The following is an 18462-nucleotide window of genomic DNA, read 5'->3' as shown; positions in this document are numbered from 1 at the left end:
GGATGGAACTGGAGGCTATTATGCTAAGTGAAATTAATCAGTCAGGGAAAGACAAAAATCATATGACTTCACTCAGGACTTTAAGAGACAAAACAGATGAACGTAAGGGAAGGGAAGCAAAAATAATATAAAAACAGAGAGGGGAACAAAACATAACAGACACTTAAATATAGAGAACAAATAAGGATTGCTGGAGGAGATAGAAGGTGGGATGGGCTAAATGGGTAAGGGGAATTAAGGATTCTACCAAAATCATTGCTTCACTATATACTAACTAATTTGTATGTGAATTTTAAAAAATAAAAAAGAAGCTTAAATTTAAAAAAACAAAACAAAAAGAATATTTGGAGTAAGATTTTGAATGCCCTGAGGCATGTCCTAAACAGGTCACGTCATCCTAAATAGATAACCGTTGTTTACACCTCTTGGAGTCTAGATGTAGAGTTGTATAAGCTGTCTGCCTTGTTCAGCTAATGCCCCTAAGAGAATGAGGGAGTCCATAAAAGCTCCCAGCTTGCTTTGTTTATAGAGTAAAGGGTACCAGCAGGGAGTCTTGGGTAGAAGTTACAGTGTCTAGCTGGACTTTAAGGACTTGGGAAAATATTGCATACACCAAATATCCTTGGGGTATGCAAGCCCAGGTGAATGGTCTCCCTTTAACCGTGAAGGCACAAGAAACCAGGAGTCAGGGTAGAAGAATTGAAAAGGAAGCTGCTCACAGGTCATTTCTGTAAATCAGGATGCATCAGCAGGAATGATGAAAATTATCAGCTGGATTGCAGGGCACAGGGTGCCGAGAAATTATGAAAGACATTATGGCTTCTAGATCCTGTACAAACTGATGGATTTGGTTTCCCTCTGAGTCACATTTGCCTTCTTTCTTTATGGGCAAGATTGGGGTGGTACAGGGTCGGGTGGTAAAGACAAGGATGCTGTGGTTCAAGAGAGACTCTATTATAGGGGTATCACTTGCTCCGAGTCTCTAGAGGGAGGGTGCTGGGCCACAAGGGCGAGGGTGGGTCCCTCTCCCGAGAAATGCACCCAGGCTCCCACTTCCTAACAACTTCAACCGTGTGTGTAGCCCAAAGACTGACTCGGGCATCTTTTAAACATCCATCCTCTTCAGAGGAATTTATCTCAGGATGAACTTGCAGTAAAGACAGCAGGACACTTGGAGCTTGACCTGAAGGTGAGGAAACAAAAGTGACTTTTCTTATTGCAATTTACATTGGCGTTAAATGTAGATAACAAATCTTTACCAAGAAGGTTTGCCAGTTAACACCTGGGAAGCAGCAGGGCCTGGGAGTGTGAACAGGGCCTGAAGAATCTGGGCTGGGCTGGGACATGGGCAGTAAGATGGGTCGCCCCAAGACTCTGAGAGCCTGAACAGAGTCAGGTGACAGGTAGAGATCAATCCTCTGAGCAGATGGGAGAGACAGTCACACCAATGCGACTCAAGAAATCTAGTTCCTGAGCCTCTGTTTAAAATTTTCTGGAAGGTCCTGGTGTTGACTGAGTACTGGCTGACCCATCATTTAAAGGGAGAATTGTCCCTCTGGAGAAAAATGAATTTTTTCAGGGTTATGGGGATTAGGGGAAATTGTTTCTTAGACTTTTCTTTTTCTTAAGTGCAGGACAATTTCTCCCCCAATGTCCTGTATTATTTGCAATATCTGCAGTTGTCTGGAGGCAAACGGGGACACGTCAGAGTGGGCTGGAGTCATTCTCCATCATGCTTTCACCTTTCCAAAGATTCAAGTTGTAAGGCAAGACTTGTCTTCAGTTCCTTTCTTTTATTTCTGTTGGCTTTCTTGAGAGCTATTTTCAAAGATGCAGGTAGCTGCCTCCATTATTTTGTTTGGTGTTTGCCCTCTCCAACCAACCACACTATCGTGGACTTGTCAGCTGTTTTTTTTTTTTTAACCATTTTTTAAATGTTTATTCGTTTATTTTTGAGAGAGAGAGAGTACGAGCAGGGAAGAGGGAGACAAGCACAGAATCTGATGTAGGCTCCAAGCTCAGAGCTGTCAGCATAGAGCCCAACGGGGGGTTTGAACGCACAAAAGATGAGATCATGACATGAGCCAAAGTTAGATGCTTAACCAATTGGGCCATCCAGGTGCCCCTGTTTTTTTAATATCGGGGAGGAAATTTCCCACAGAAGCAGAAATTAGAAGAATTTTATGTTCTGAGGCTACCGGATTGAATACTGTGTGCTTTTTAAAGTTTGTATAAAATGCTTAACAAACGCTCTTCTTCCTGAGTGTATATTTCATCCGTAGACCAATTCACTTTGGAGGAACAGGCCTCTTCCGTTGCTCCTATTAACCCTTGAACAGTTGAGCCTTCTCCTGGTCATTCCCAGGAGGGCCAGAGAGAGACTGTGGCCCTCTGTGTCCCCTGTGAGGGAGGCTGTTTGGCCTGCCTGGTAACAGCCATATACTCATGGGCTGGAAGGACTCCCTTTAGCAGCCAGTGAAGGTGTCTGTGAGTTGGGTTGTAAAAAGGTATTAATTTTTAAAATTTCTCTGTAATTTCAGTAGGATCTTCTGAGAGTAGAGGTAAAGGGACTTCATAATTGAAAAGGTCTGTTGCTATCAGGGGACATGAATTCTTTGTGACAGTGGTCCAGGAAACCCTCCTCAAGGACATTGCTCAGGAATGCCTGGAACTGGCAGAGCTATATCATGAAACCCTAGAGACTCTGAGCAACTGTACAGACTGCAGCACAAGCTTTACCACCTAACCGGATGCTCCTGCTAGATCTACTTCTCGACACTCAGCACCTACAGGAGCAAACTGTATTTCCCAACCAGGAGGCCAGTCCGAGGTACTCTCTATAAATCTTGTAATGAAACAATTGTAAAAATAAGGAGCTGATGTTCAGGTTTTTTCAGGGAGAGTTGGAGTTTTTGTATTTAAGGGAACTGGCTGAAGAGCTGGGGCTCAGTTTTGAAGGGAAAGTTTCTAGACCAGGAGCCCAGAGATCCAAAAGATCTCCTGGAGGGTCAGGGACAGAGGCTTGGGGATGAACGGGATATAGGAAGGGGGAGTGAAGTCAGATTTGGTTTTTAATTCTTATTCTTAGTCTGATTTTTGTTCTCTCATTAAAAGATTCCCTAGCACTAGCCTTATACTGGTTTGTGTTTTCTTTTCATTTTGATCCCCCACTAAATACCAAGAAGGCAGCTGCTAGAAGGGAGAACTCTCTAAGAAATGTTCTAAATATAGATAATTTTCTAGTTTGAAAGAATTGCTATCTGCTCCTGGTGAGTGGGATCACTATTAGTATATTTATTTTAATAGTGACTCAATCCAAGAAGCCTCTTTACGAAAGGACTCAGCAACAACTTTCTAGGCTTAGAATAAGTCTCTACCATGGACACAAGAGATGTTTCTGGAGAGGGTATGGACAATGAGGCCTCCATGATCCAAAGTTTACTCCTGAAAAGAGTCTAAGAAAACAAAGACCTTTAAGCAACATCCCATGAACAGGTGTGCCAGGATACCCCTGAGGAGCTCCAGGCTCCTATCACCTGGCTTTTGTCCCCAGTGAAACTTGCTGCTGTATTGTATTTGGTGCCTGTCACCAGATGGCCCAGGGACGTGGGGAAGGGCTAAGACCCCGCCTCGAGATGGGAAGAGGAAAGGCCACTGAGCAGAAGGGTGTGTGGGATGAAGACAAGGCTGGGTCCATTTGGAACATGCAGTCTGCCATAGTCAGTCTCTGAACATCCCCTAGAAAAGACTCCTTGTAAAAGTCGTCTTGCTTCACCATGACAGGCTCGCTCAGACTGCTGTCCACACCATCCTGGGAGTTCAGCCCAAGACTCTGAGAACATGTGCAGGTGCCGATGGGACAGAAAGTGGGTAGATCTGACTGATGTGTGAACAATTCAGCAGATATTAGAAGCTTCTGTAATTTACAAGCCATTCATATTTATTTAAAAATTGGAAAATCACAAATCATCTTTCATAAAACTATTTTGAGGAGCACTTGGGTGGCCCAGTCTGTTGAGAAATAGACTCTTGATTTTGGCTCGGGTCATGGTTTCAAGTTCATGAGATTGAGTCTCATGTCAGGCTGTACACTGACAGTGTGGGGCCTGCTTGGGATTTTCTCTCTCCCTCTTTCTTTGAGTTTCCACTGCTTGTGCTTTCTGTTTTTCAAAATAAATAAATAAATAAATAAATAAATAAATAAATAAATAAATAAACTTAAAAATCCTATTTCTAAGAGAAGCTTATAGACATGAAATAAATAAAGCAGAAAACAAATTTTGACTCCTCCCTAAGTCTTGCATGTATCATAAAGTAATTACCAGTGTTTCCTGCATTCCATAGACCTTTATAATTTCTATCAAAACAAATTGCAAGGGAAGCAAATGATTCAGAAATTAGAAAGTGGAATTTGGACAAGTGTGTGTGTACTTACAACACTTGGTTCTTTTAATTAATTTTTTTTCAACGTTTATTCATTTTTGAGACAGAGAGAGACAGACCATGAACAGGGGAGGGGCAGAGAGAGAGGGAGACACAGAATCTGAAACAGGCTGCAGGCTCTGAGCTGTCAACACAGAGCCCGACACGGGGCTCGAACTCACGGGCCGTGAGATCATGACCTGAGCCAAAGTCAGACGCTCAACCGACCAAGCCACCCAGGCGCCCCCATTTGGTTCTTTTAGGAGCAAAGGACTCAGAAGAGTGAAGAAATCTCCATTCCAACAGCGCATATATTTCAATCATTATCACTAAAGCTTAGTTAGAGATCATACACTATTCAAGTCCTTCTTTTTTGTTCCAACATTTTGTGGTGGAAGAAAACATTAATGGTAGTTAGGCCACGTTTGTGGGTTTCTCTAAAGAAATTAAAATCCTAAACTGTCAGCTCACAGAGCCCAATGAGGGGCTCAATCCCTCGAACCATGAGATCATGACCTCAGTTGAAATCAAGAGTTGGACACTCTCCATCGGAGCCACCCAGGCACCCTGCAGTTGTTTTACTTTTAAAAAGTAAAATTTCATACATTTTTAAAAGAAACTTGAAAATTCAAAAGCTACTAGACTAGTCACTCATACAAAAGTATTTACAGCAGTAATGAGTGAAGTGGTAACATTCACAGTGAAAAATGTCACACAATCAAATCACAACTTGGTTTTTTAATGATTCAAGTGTTTCACTCCACACAGCAGGGTGTGGTAGGCTTGAAAATAAAACCCATTTTCTGGATAATTTGTTGCCAGTCAAGGTTTTCTTTACACCATCATCTCACACAATAGGAAAACTGGCCATGGTGGCGATTCCACAGTGGTTGTCCCGGTCCTTGGCCATGAGTATGTAGCCGTGTTTGCCGCAATTTGCACCCCAGATGAAAAAAAAATGGGGTTTTTCATTTATTTCAGAGGAAGAAACACATTTCTCTTATGGAAAATAACACCTGATACTCAGCAGTGCCCCAGAGGCCAGGACAGATTCAGGAAGAATCAAGAGAGGCCATCCTTGCTCATGGTTGAGTTCCAACCCAGCAGAGAAATCTATCCCCAAAACTTTCACAAAACTGCAAAATGAGAGACAGGAAAAGGAAAGTCTTGGGTCAGATGTGTTTCAGATGCAGTACTACTCAAACTATAGCAGGACCCTTGCAAGTTTGAAACAGTAGCTTAATGTCAACAAATGAATATGTCGCTGTTCCCGCTAAGTAGGGCAAACACTTCTGGGGTCTCAGAAGTGGGCTCAAGGTTTTGATGATCTGTATCCAAACACTGATGCCAAAAGGATTTCCTTTTCAATTCCAAAGACAAATATTTTTGGCTTTTTATACCTGTTGTTGACAATCCAATATTTTTTGTTATCCGATTCTTCTCCTTCAAAGCCATAGCCAACCACCAGAACACCATGATTCAGGTGTTTATTGCTGCACTTTGGATCATAATAAATGCCTGGAAAAGTAAATTTCAATTCCAAGGTGGGACATCAAAGCAACATGATAACATCTAACAATAACCGAGTCACCGCAGTAAAGGAGGCATCTCAGAATTCAGGTGGAATATAAATCCAATAAGATTTAGAAATCAGTTCTTTTTGTTTAGCAAGGCTGGGGATTTAGGCTCTCATGCACATCATCACACACACATCATCACAATCTCTTATGTAAAGAACAGTCAAGAGGCATAGAAGAACACTCGTTGAAACTTTGTCATTCTATTCTACCATGTCAGCATTGGGAAGCAGCAGAAAAACACACAATCACTTGAGCCAAGGGGTTCTTTCCAGCGTCCATTTCACTAGTAAAACTCTTTGGAAATCTTCCAGGTCTAACAGGTAGGAAGAACTAAAGTAAGTTAAACTATACCAATCAAATTATGTAGCCATTTGAATATATTTATGAAGTGCTTGAAAGCAGGGGAATTTGGGTGAAGTCATGTCAACATGCTGAACAACAGGCACAAAATCACATGTGCTGAAGGAACAACTACGTGAAGTCCATACCCTCCTGATCTGTACACAGCAAAGGGTCTATCTTGCCTTATATGATGGTGGTTCCCCATTTGTCCTGCCTACTTTTGTACGTAGACACATGCTGACCTTTTTTATAGAACTGGAAGGAATTCAGGCTTGCATCTACAGCAGCAGAGACAGGCCCCACAGTTGCCACTGTGGTCATTAGGCCATCCTCCTTGTTTACGACACTCCAGAAGGCAGTCACGTTGGCAACAGAATTCTCAGGCTTGTATTTGCAGGATTCATTCTTTCAAAGGTAAAGGGGGAGAGGCTTGATCACTACCATCCACGTCCAGGGGAACAGGAGTGCAAAACTGTTTGCAACTGAATGATTTCCAAGTCAAGTTTGTTATAAGGCATCTAAGGACATAAAATGGGTTTGATTGTTTTGAAGTTGAAAAATTAGCAGTGTCTATCCAATGAGACACTCTTTGGGTTTACTCGTTCATAAAGTTTTCACTCTGGAGACCTGTACTGTATATAAGATGGTGTTCGTGACACCATGTAACATAGTTGTAGGAACAGCTATATGGTAATGAGGTGATCACAGAGCTGTGCTAGGCTAATACATTTTAATGGCAGTTCTGACCCTTTGCAGGTATAGAGTCAACAATCAAATACAAGAATTCTAATTACAGGATCTGTTTCTACTGAAATGCTCAACTTTGATAAAAGATAAGGAACTCCACTTACCCGTGCATGATATGGATAGGATTCCTCTGAGTCCAGTCCCCCATTGTCCTTAACATACTGGAAGGCTTTATCCATTAGGCCACCATGGCAGCCCTTATTGCCATGAGTCCAAGAGCAGTCCACCAGGTTCTGCTCACTCAGTGAAACAAGTTTGCCAGTTTTCCGGAACATCTGTCCTTCAAGGGCACCAGTTGCACTAAAAGCCCAACAAGAATGACAGTCACCCTGAAAACAAAATGCAAACACTCTGAGCCTACAAAATAAATTGCAAGGCTTTGACAACAGCCCATAAATCTTAAAACTCTTCTAAAACATAACAAACTGCATATTGTGCCTCAATTTCCAAAGCAACAACACTGATTCCTTTTGGCTTTACTCTTGAGAGGGATCTGCTGAATATTGTCCCACCTGATCCTTCACAGAAGTCACATAGCCTTTCTCTCTCCAGTCCACAGATGAAGGGATCTCAGCAAAGAGAGGTGCTTGGAACACTTTCCCCTTTTTGTGTTTCTGGATTTTAAGGTCATTCAACACCTGCTTGAATTCTTCACTGGTCTTCAAGGAAAAGGAAACAGAATGTTGGCAAGCATGAGATGTTTTGAAAAAGTACTTAGAGGAAGCATGAAACATTCAGCAATCTGTGTCACACTCACCATGTCACCAAAACCATTCATTGCCATTGTGAAGCTGTGTTTCCCTTGGCTGTGTTCCCGATTGTGCTGTTCAATCATTTGCATATTCCTCTCCCACACTGCTCTCCTCTGTCCTTCTTCATCCTGGAGATAAATATTTAACTTATCATCTATATTCCTATTTAAATCCTGGGAATGACCTGGGATGCCTGAGTGGCTCAGTCAGTTAAGCATCCAACTTGGGCTCAGGACATGATCTCGTGGTTCCGGGGTTCGAGCCCAGTGTCAGGCTCTGTGCTGACAGCTCAGAGCCTGGAGCCTGTTTAGGTTTCTATGTCTTCCTCTCTCTCTGTTCTTCTCCTGCTCTATATCTGTCTCTCTCTTTCTCTAAAAAATAAATAAATGTTAAAAAAATAAAAATAAAAAAACCTAAAGACCTACACCTAGTGGATGTGCTTACAGAGAGGAGGATATCCCACACCCAGGGATGGCCTAAGGCTTCTGGGAACTGTTCTCCACAACCATACAGCAGGACATATGCCCATGTTGTACAAAGTCCCAGTGCCCTGCTTACTGACTTGGTAAGAGCGGCCTCAAGAAGCTACTCTTTGCTGTGAACTCCTACCAGCATTGAATGTTCTTTCAGGGGTCCCCCTGGAAAGTTTAAATGTTACCAACCATGCTATATAGATTCCCGTGTGTTGCCTTCCACTGGGACCATTGTTCATCTAAGCTCTGATTGACTTGTGGAGCAGCTGACGCTATTCCCAGGCAAAGGGTAGCCAGGAAGAAGGCAGGGTGCATGTTTGAAAATCTAGGAAAGGAAAAGAATGAGTGTCTGATTAGATCAAACCACCTAAAAAGCCATTCTTCCTTCTGAAATGTTAGAGCCACTGAAGTAGAGCAAAAAGATTGAATTTATCCTCCTGAGTGTTTACACAGGCCGTGGAGGAAGGCTGAGGATGTGGGATGTACAGTGCTCCCACTCCCTGCCCTGTGACCTGCCTCCTGCTTTCAGAACATGTAAATGGCAGTGCAGGGAGTGAGGAGTCCTGAGTCCTGGTGGTGTGCGGGCAAGCTGCCATGTCTGGAGAGGTCAGGTCCTGGAAAAGTGCCTCCTGGGAGCCCCAAACCCCAGATCCCCAAAGCAGCTGTCCCCAGTGTTTTCAGAGGTGGCCCACCCTTCATGCCAGTTCTGGGGATCTCACCTGTGGCAGATGTAGTTGTGCAGTTTCAGTCACAGCTTTAGGTCAGGGGATGTCCAGGAGGCCTGGCAATGGTTGGGAGGCTGCTCATTTAAGGTCTGAGATTGGCCCTACCAGCCTTGTGCCCCACCTGCCTGCACTGCAATTGGCTGATCCATCTTGTGGGAGGGGCCTCTGTGCCCTGGAATTCTGGGCTGCTGGGGCATGTGATGCCTGGGTCCCTAATTATCCCAGGGGAATTTGTGCCTGCTTCAGTGGCCCCAGGGGGAGGTAAGGTGGAGGACCAGGGACAGCCCTTTGGACGGGGAGGGTCCTGCATCTCCCTGGGGACCTACATCAACTAATTACCATGCACTTATCCGTTGGAAGGTGGTTCATGAAAAGAACCTCATAGGAAGCCCCAGCTGGGTTTTCAGCATCACCCTGCCTGTCCTTTAGTCCTAGGTTTTTTGGTGAAAATCTCCTGGAGGGATGAGAACAGGATAATCTAGTCTAGTGGTTCCTGTTTATTCTGATCAAAGGTGGGGCAGGTAAAGGATGCAGAGCCCACAGTGAGAGGTGTTATCACTGTGTCAGGATGGGATGCCCCTGGGTATGGAAGAATCTGGAGAGGGCTGTCAGTCCCCCAAACAAGGTATGCACTGGGCAAGGCTCAAGTCATTTCAGGGAAAGGGGCAGATGGGAGGGGTGTCCAGGGAAAGTGTCTTATTTTGTAATGCTCCCTTCCTGCCTCCCCCAAGTAGGGATTGTTCTTCCCTCTCAAGCCTTTCTCAAAACCAACAGAAAAGAGTTATTTACAGAATAATATGGTTTAATAAAAGGAGGACTGGCAGATTGTGGAAACAGCTTTTCCTCCCCAGTCTTTGTGTTATGGATTATTATGGTCCTCACTATCTGACGTGCTTTTCTTCAGATTTAATTTAAAATGTTTCAGAAAGACATTTATCTCAAGCAAAAAATTATTTATCAGGAGTCTATGATTTTCCCCTCTAACGACTGGTTATGCTCTCCTTATAAACAGGATTCCATATGTCTAAACAGTGAGTGGTTGACGACCTCCTTTCCCAGACCTACTACATGCCTGAGACACCCAAGTGATCTTCCTCACATGTTGTTTCCAGCACTCTGTACTCTGGGAGCGCAGTGGTCAGAGGGATTCTGTACAGGGGTTTGGAGTCAGGGCTGGGCCTGCATGGCCATTATACAGTTCTCTTGGTGTGGGTCCCCGGTAGGTTCCCCAATGTCCTCAGCATCAGTTTCTTCAGTGAGGACATGGGGCAATACGTAGATTTTCCTCAGAGGACTCTTGTGAAGATTAAATGAGATAATACACATCAGGCATGAGCATAGAGTAGGGCTAATTTAATACTGCTTCCTTGTGAGGTCACAGAAAATCCTTCCAAAAGCCTTGCTTCATTCAGAAAATATTTATTTGAGAATTTGATACATAGGCAATACCTACCGATTTCTTTACTTCCTGTGAACCAGGTTACCAGATTAGTGAAATGAACCATAAATAAGTAAGCCTATACGCTAAAAAAGCCAAGCTACATCTGGTTAACATTCTTAAATTGTACTCCCAAACTGATAAATGAAGCATACATGTCCTAACTATACTCACAGAACTATACTCACAGAACTCTACATATTGTCTCACATTTGACCCATTATGCTAGAGGTAATATCACATTTTAAATGTTTTATTTTGCGTGGTGTAGTCATAGCAAATGGTTTCTAATTGTCCGTGACTGTTGGACTACTTAGTCCTTCACAGTATTATCTCTGGGCTCATCCTTTTATCCCATTCTGAAGGAGCACCATCACTCTCATCATTATCTTTGTTTTCTGCCATTCTTTACCACTGGCCCTAAATGGCATTTCCAGGCTCATCTCTCATCCCTGTCACAAAGCAATGAATGGTGTACTCCGTCAGTGGGCTACTGTGATGACCTGATGTTGCCCGAGGGGCTCTCCTGTGCCTCAGTGCCTTTGGCAAGCTGTGCCTTTATTAAATTTATTTACCTTTATTAAAGAATGCTCTTTATTACCATTCTACCTCTTTAAGTGCCTGGTAGAATCCTGCTCTTCCCTCCAGTCCCCTAATGAAAAGCCAGTAAATGGATTTTTTTCTTTGTGTTTCCACAGATTCTAGACTTCAGAGTGCTCAGGTGCCTGTTACAGTGTTTATAAGTTTTTGGTAATCCTGGCTAGGCTGAGCTCCTCAAAGTCATGTTCATGTCTACTACACCATTGAACACAGTATCTCAATGATTGGGTCAGCAGGTGCTTGATTAATAAGAAAGGTTGCATGTTGCACTAAAAGTATGGGCAGCAGAGCCAAATGATGACTTTCAATTCTTTTAGATTTGGCTTTTTTTTTTTTTTGATTTGCAAAGTACATCCATGCATAAAGTTGCTCTCATTTTGGTCACATTAAAAATGAATAAATGGAGCTGAAATATTCACATTTATGTTTACATATTTTTCTGTTTCTTTTTCCAACTTTAATCTGTGATAATTCATCCAAGGCAGTCAAATTTTCCTTCCACACTATATGTGAAGGAAGAATTTCACGAAAAAATTAATGTTCAAACAAGTACAGAAAATGTTTTAAATTATTTAGTAGAAAAAAATGCTTATAACATGGTTAGTATTATTATTATCTGCATTCAGATGGCCAGATTATTACAAGTATATCAGCTACTTATTAAGATCATCAGTCTACTTGGTTTCACTTTATCAACAACAAGAGCAAGTTACTTGCAACTTTTGCTTCAGACATTCTACAGTCCAGGAAACCAACATCATCACTATCATAGTCATCACCACCTTTGTAGTAGTTGTCAACAACTTGTGTTGTTACATGGCTTAAATATATCACTGCATTTCCTTTCACAGTGACTTCTGTCTAAGAGAGTCTTTGAATCCTTGTTGCATGTCCCAATGATGAAAATTTGGAGTTGGCGAACTCTAAGTTAGTCCACATGCAAAGAGTAAGAAAACTGACATGATGTGAAACTAGGGTAATTGACAGCTCAGGTATTTTAAGGTATCTTTGAAGAGCAAAAGACAGGTAATCCAAACCAATTATATTCTTTTTTTTTTTAAAATAGAATTTTGGAGAAGATATTGGGATATTGACAGAGTTCATAGCAATGCTAAGAAATAGATGTCAGGACCAAAACACCTGGAATCCAGGGCAAATCTGGCATCTAAGCAGCGGGAACTAGTCAGCAATGTGGTCAGGGCTCAGTTGCTGTAGTAAAAGAATTCACATTGTTTCCTCCATCCTTGCATCCACTCTGCTTCCAGATTGAAAAACCTGGAAGACAATGTCTGCCAATATTTCATCCCGTGTCTAAGGGAGGGAAAGGCATCTTAATAGAGCCCCCTCTCCAACAAGACTGCATGTGATGGGGAAGAAGAAACCACAAATGAGAGCACGCTGTTCCTACCAAGACAAGAGGAAATGGATGCTGGTGGCTAAGAAATAGCCTTTGTTCAACATGGCAGCCCCCATTTAGCTTGTCAACATACAGATAAGCTTTTTCTTTTCATTAAACTTTTCTTTTGAAATAATTATAGTCGGATGCAGTTGTAAGAAATAATACAGAGAAAACCCATGTCTTTGGCATGAAAACAAATACATAGATGGATGGAACAGAAGAAAAAGCCCAGAAATGAACTCACACATATACAGACGATGTGAATAGATATTTTTCCAAAGAAGACACATGGATGGCCAAAAAGTACATGAAAAGATGCTCATCATTGTTAATTACCAGGAAATGCAAATAAAAATCACACTGAGATGTTACCTCACACCTGTTAGTGTTACTATTATCAAAAAGATAAGAAATAAAAAACATAGTGAGGATGTGGAGAAAAGGACTCCCTTGTATACACACTTTGTGGGAATGTAAACTGGTACAGTTCATATGGAAAACAGCATGGAGATTCCCCCTAGTTAAATATATAACTACCATAACATCCAGAATTCCCACTTCTGGGTATTTATTCATAGAAAATGAAAATACTAATTGGAAATGGTATATGTACTACATATCCATTGCAGTATTATTTAAAAGAGTCAAGATATAGAAACAACCTAAGTGTCAATGAATGAATAAATGAATGCATAAAGAAGATGTGGCATATATATATACTGACATACTGCTCAACCATAAGAAAGAATGGAATTTTGCCATTTGTGACAATATGGATGGATCTTGAGGGTCATTATCCCAAGAGCGATAAGTCAGACAAAGAAAGGTAAATACTATATAATCTCTGTCAAATGTGGAATCAAAACAAAAAGCAAAAAAGAAAAACAAACAAAACAAAAATCAAGCAAACAAATAAACAAAAAAACAAAGCTAATAGATACAGAAAGTAGATTAGTGGTTGGCAAACACAGGGGCTGTAGAGTGGGAGAAATGGGAAGGGGGTCAAAAAGTAAAGGATATTACAAAAAGAAAAAAAAAGAATCCTGAGGGGATAAAAGCTGTTGGTTCCTTCTGCTATCTTGCCTTCTGTTCCATCTTCAATTCCAACATTACTCTGGGGCAGAGAATTTAGTGCCTCTAACTCTGCAGGTAAAAAGATGAACAGAATCTAAAACGTCTTCAATTATTGTGCACAGAACTAGTCTCTCTTAACAAGGTCTCCTTCTTTTCCCTGTTTCCTGATGGGTGGTGTGCATAGAAGTTTCTCTGTAAAGGAAGTACGGTTCTTGCTGGAGTTTAGTGCAGGCAGCAAGTAGTAACCACTACATCCTACATTCTCACATTTTTCTGCCAAGTTTCCTAATATTCCAGCCTGGTTAGGCATTGTCTATACCCCTAGGGACAATAGGTGACAGGTCAACCACCTTGTAACAGACATTTCCAGCTTCTCAGCTTACTTAGTAAGTTTCTCTTCAAGTACAGCTGGATTTAATCAGAAGCTTAGTAGGTGTGGGGCAAACCTCTGTGAGTGATGTCATCACCCCCAATGTGATGACGCCCATCCACTCTGATTCTGGCTATTGGCTTCACTCTCCAACTTCTTATACTCCTCTTGACATTACAGACTTATCTATTTCTAAGGATGGCATTCTCAGAAAAAAATAAAGGATCTTGTTCAATAGCATAGACAGTCTTGAAATTGTTCCATTTGCTCTAATGAGCCTGCTGCAGGTGCTAATTTTAAATACATGTCTGTGGCTTGTAGATGAAGGAAGAGATGTTGGGCTTGGTCCTGGAGATAGGTTTGGTCAGTGACACCTGAAACACTCTCAAGAAGGAGGAGGTGATTGAAAAGGGGTTAAAAAAAGTGCAATTGCTGGGTCATAACATAATAGAATGTTTCATTTCATAAGAAACTGGTTGGGTGTTGGGGACGTGGAGACAGGAAGACAAAAGGTATAAGCTTCCAGTTATGAGATAAATAAGTTCTTGGCATGTAATGTCCAGTGTCGTGACTATGGTGAACAGTGCTGTATCGTATATTTGAAAGTTGCTAAGAGAGTAAAACTTAAAGATCTCATCACAGGGTATCCTGGTGGCTCAGTTGGTTAAGCCTCTGACTCTTGATTTTGGCTCAGGCAATGATCTCACAGTTTGTTAATTCGAGCCCTGCATCGGGCTCTGCGCTGACACTCGGAGCCTGCCTGAGATTCTCTGTCTCCTCTTTCTCTGCCTCTCCCCAACTCTCTCTCTGTCTCTCTCTAAATAAATGAACTTTTTTTTTGAGACAGAGAGACAGAGCATGTGCAGGGGAGGGGAAGAGAGAGAGGGAGACACAGAATCGAAAGCAGGCTCCAGACTCTGAGCTGTCAGCACAGAGCTCGATGCGGGGCTTGAACTCACAAACTGTGAGATCATGACCTGAGCTGAAGTGAGACGCTTAACCGACTGAGCCACCCAGGCACCCCTAAATAAATGAACTTTAAAAATAAGTTCTCATCACAAGGAAAAATAATTATAACTTTGGAGGTGATGGATGTTAATTAAAGTTATTGTGGGGATGATTTTGCATGTTATACACATATCAAATCTTTATGCTGTACACTTTAATACAATGTTATATCTCAGTTATATGTCAATAAAACTGAGAAAAGCAGAAAACGCTAAACCATATTCTAGAATAGCTATACCATGTTGCATTCCCTCCCGCAATGGCTGAGTGGTCCAGTTTCTCCACGTTCTTACCAGTATTAGGTTTTACCTCTATTGTATTTTACCCAATCTAATAGGTGTGTAAAGATGATCATCCTGACTTAAACTGGCATTCCTCTAATGGCTGATAGTGGTGAACACTTTCTCATGTGCTCATTGGCCGTCTGCATATCTTCCTTGGCGAAGATAAGATGTTTCCATCACTCTTACCTCATGCACATAGTGCACAGATGTATGGAGCTCATTCAGCACCAAACAAAAGGGCTGCTGTCATTGCCTATGTTCTTTCTGTCCAGGGTCATCCACAGGCACCCGCGTGAAAATGGTTCCTTGATCCTGTCTGCAGACGAGTACTGGGTGTTCAGCAGTGTCATCCGATAGAGGAGTGCAGCAGAGTGTCTACTTTCTCTCTTAACATAAACTTGTCATGACCCTCATGGCTACTTTGACGAGCTTCTCAGACCCAGTGTGGACTGTGGTTGTTCCTGCTGCAAGGAGGCTGTCTCTGCAGCTCTGCGGTTCTGGGCTCTTTGTGGCATTTAGCGAGAGGAGGCATTGACGTTGCTCAGAAATGCATAAGGGTTGTATTAAAACATAGCCCTTCTGCTATACTAGCAAGCCACTTTGCTTTATTTGAAGCAACAGGAAAGCTCTAAAGGCTTCATGCCAAGGTTTTACAAAATGTTTTGTGAAAAATGCACCACGAGCATGGAGACAGTAGATTGCTGTTCCAACAAACTCTAGTTTTCCGATTCCACTGTCAGGGGCTTCGTTTACAGTTTATTTATTTACTTATGGCTGCTTGTATAAAACCATCACCCTCACAGCTTCACTGGGTGATGTCAGTACACATTAGTCACATTCTCTAATAACACGAGTCTCTTTCACGACTTAGCTGTGGTCACAACTTGAGGTGGTGAGAGGCTAGTAAGATCGTTGTTTCCTCCCAATTCTAAGCTCCACAGCCGGAGTTCAGATCACCTCTGTCTGTGAGGCCAGAGCCTTTTTTCAGGGCTGGTCATGTCAGCAGGACGAGAACGCCCCAAATCCCTGTTGTGGCTAAGTACAGCTGTGCCGCCTGACACACCAAAAGCATGCCTGAAAACAACAGTTGCTCACTGGTTCTCGCAGGTCCGTGCCTTGGCCGAAGGTTTTCTGATCCAGGCTGGGTCAGTGGGCTCTGCTCCGTGCATCTCACATCCTCCTGGTCTCCACGTGGCAATGGCAGAAATAGGAGAGAGTGAGTGGAACACCCGGCTTCTTAGGGCCTGAGCTCACAACTGGCACACTGTCCCTTCCATGTAATTCCATTGGGCAAAGCAAGTCACACAGACAGACCCAACCGCATCTGAGCAGAAAGGTCCACCCTGTTGAGGGAATGAATATTTCTGAATAAGAATCCTCCTGGCAGCTGGGATCCGGGAGCACGTGTCCCCATAGCAGGGTGGAGGAGTATGGCATTTTTATGCTCCAGTCTCAGAAGACTGTTCTGCTTCTGGGACAGTTATCAGATTCCACCGGGTTCAAGAAGAGGGGACATAAGAGGAACTGGGCGACTCAGTCGGTTAAGTGTCTGATGTCGACTCAGGTCATGATCTCACAGTCTGTGAGTTCAAACCCTGTGTCGGGCTCTGTACTACCAGCTCAGAGCCTGGGGCCTGCTTCGGATTCTGTGTCTACCTCTCTCTGCCACTCCCCCACTCATTCTCTGTCTCTCTCTGTCTCTCTCTTTCTGCATCTGAAAAATAAACATTAAAAAAAATTTTTTAAAGAAGAGGAACATAGACCTCATCAGTCAATGCAAGGTATGACAAGGTCATTTGGTAAAAAGACCACATACAGTTGGAGATATTGATATGGATATCCCTGGAAAATGCTATCTGCAAAACAAAACAAACAAAACAAAACAAAACAAAACAAAACAAAACAAAACAACAAACCCACAATAGTGTTTCAAAGAGACAAGCCCTGTCTTGGCACTCCGTGCTTTGTGTGCTGCAGCACACTCTCAGAATCCTGAGTGGCGGTGGGTACCATTTTGTACGCAGAAGAAATTATTTCCTCCAAAGGGAATGAGCTCCAGGTTTCCAGAGTGTAAATTTCTACCTGGACACTGAGATCTGTCGTGGCTTTAAGGGACTACATTTCTTTCTGGGAGCCCTGACTTGCCAGCGAACACGTGTGGTGGGCAGTGCTGATAACATGGGGCCTCCTACAGATCACTGCAAGATCACCCAAAGCCCATGGCTGCTTTCCCAGGCAAGTGAGGGGGCGAAGTGAGAAGAGTGTGCAGATTCTGGTGTAGGCTGCCGGCTTCCCAGGGTGTGACCTTGGGCTCCACTAGCTTCTCTTGGTTCCAGTTTTCTTATTTTGTGAACCAGGAAGGCGAAGCTTGTTCTGAGGGGTAAGCTGGGCTCATGCACACGAAACACTGGAATTGGCTCTGGGAAAGCTCTCCACACATACGGACTCATATAAAGGTGGTGGTGGCTGATAGGCATTGGGGTGGAGACAGAGCAGAGAACCACTGGGCATTTGCCGTAGACTAAAGGCTCATGCCTCCACCAATTCATGTATGGACACCCTAATGCCCAAGGTGAGGGCATTAGGAGGCAGGGTGTTTGGGAAGTGATTGGAGCCCACAGGACTGGGATTAGTGCCTTTACAAAGATGGTCCCAGGGAGCTCCTTAACCTTTTTCTGCCCTGTGAGGACATAGTCAAAAGATGGCCACCTATGAAGAGGAAATAGCCCTTTGTCAGATTGTGAATTTGCTGGTGCCTTGATCTTGGGCTTCCAGCCTCCACAACTCTGAGAAATAAACTTTCTGTTGTGTACAAGCCCCCAGTCTATGTTGCTCTGTCATAGCAGCCGGGACAGACTAAGACAGCATTTATGCATGGCAAAGAGCTGAGTCCTGTTTTCCACAGGTTGACACAAGTCTCTGTAGGGCTGGGTGGACAGATAACATTTCTATTCTAGGTTTTCTTTTTAAGGAAACTGGGTTTCCTGTTTTGCCTGAGAAGTGAAGATAATTGCTCTTCTCCACCGGACAGGGTAGAATAGAAGGTATTTGAAGTGATTCTGGATACCAAATATTTATTTGGAGTAGCAGAGAAATTACTGGAAGATGAAAATACTTTCTACAATGTCTGAAGCTTCTTTCTATGTCATTTGTTGCCTAAGTAAAGAAAAGCTAAACTCTATGATTTCCTTTTTTTATGTATGTCAGATAACATTTTATATACTACTTCCTTTCACTCAAAATATAGC

The 18462-nt window shown here is 42.8% G+C and overlaps 1 protein-coding gene across 3 annotated transcripts; it reads right to left on the bottom strand.

The window, feature by feature from the left end:
* Window positions 1-5269: 5269 nt before the first annotated feature.
* LOC122204923 (procathepsin L-like) lies at window positions 5270-8631 on the bottom strand. Of its 3 annotated transcripts, none has more exons than XM_042912762.1 (7): window positions 8502-8631; window positions 7849-7964; window positions 7616-7750; window positions 7196-7420; window positions 6587-6749; window positions 5823-5940; window positions 5270-5369 (listed from the first exon to the last, which is right to left on the bottom strand). In XM_042912762.1, the coding sequence occupies exons 1-7, from the start codon at window positions 8629-8631 to the stop codon at window positions 5270-5272; spliced, it is 987 nt and encodes a 328-aa protein (XP_042768696.1). The 3 variants fall into 3 exon arrangements, with proteins under 3 accessions (XP_042768696.1, XP_042768694.1, XP_042768695.1); XM_042912760.1 differs by having other exon boundaries at window positions 5270-5372; window positions 7604-7750; window positions 7849-7971; window positions 8506-8631; XM_042912761.1 differs by having other exon boundaries at window positions 7604-7750; window positions 7849-7971; window positions 8506-8631.
* Window positions 8632-18462: the final 9831 nt, after the last annotated feature.

This window comes from Panthera leo, chromosome D4 (assembly GCF_018350215.1).
Source record: "Panthera leo isolate Ple1 chromosome D4, P.leo_Ple1_pat1.1, whole genome shotgun sequence".
In the NCBI taxonomy this organism is placed as follows: Eukaryota; Metazoa; Chordata; class Mammalia; order Carnivora; family Felidae; genus Panthera; species Panthera leo.
Note: the sequence above shows the minus strand (reverse complement) of the source record. Positions and strands in the feature narration are given on the sequence as shown.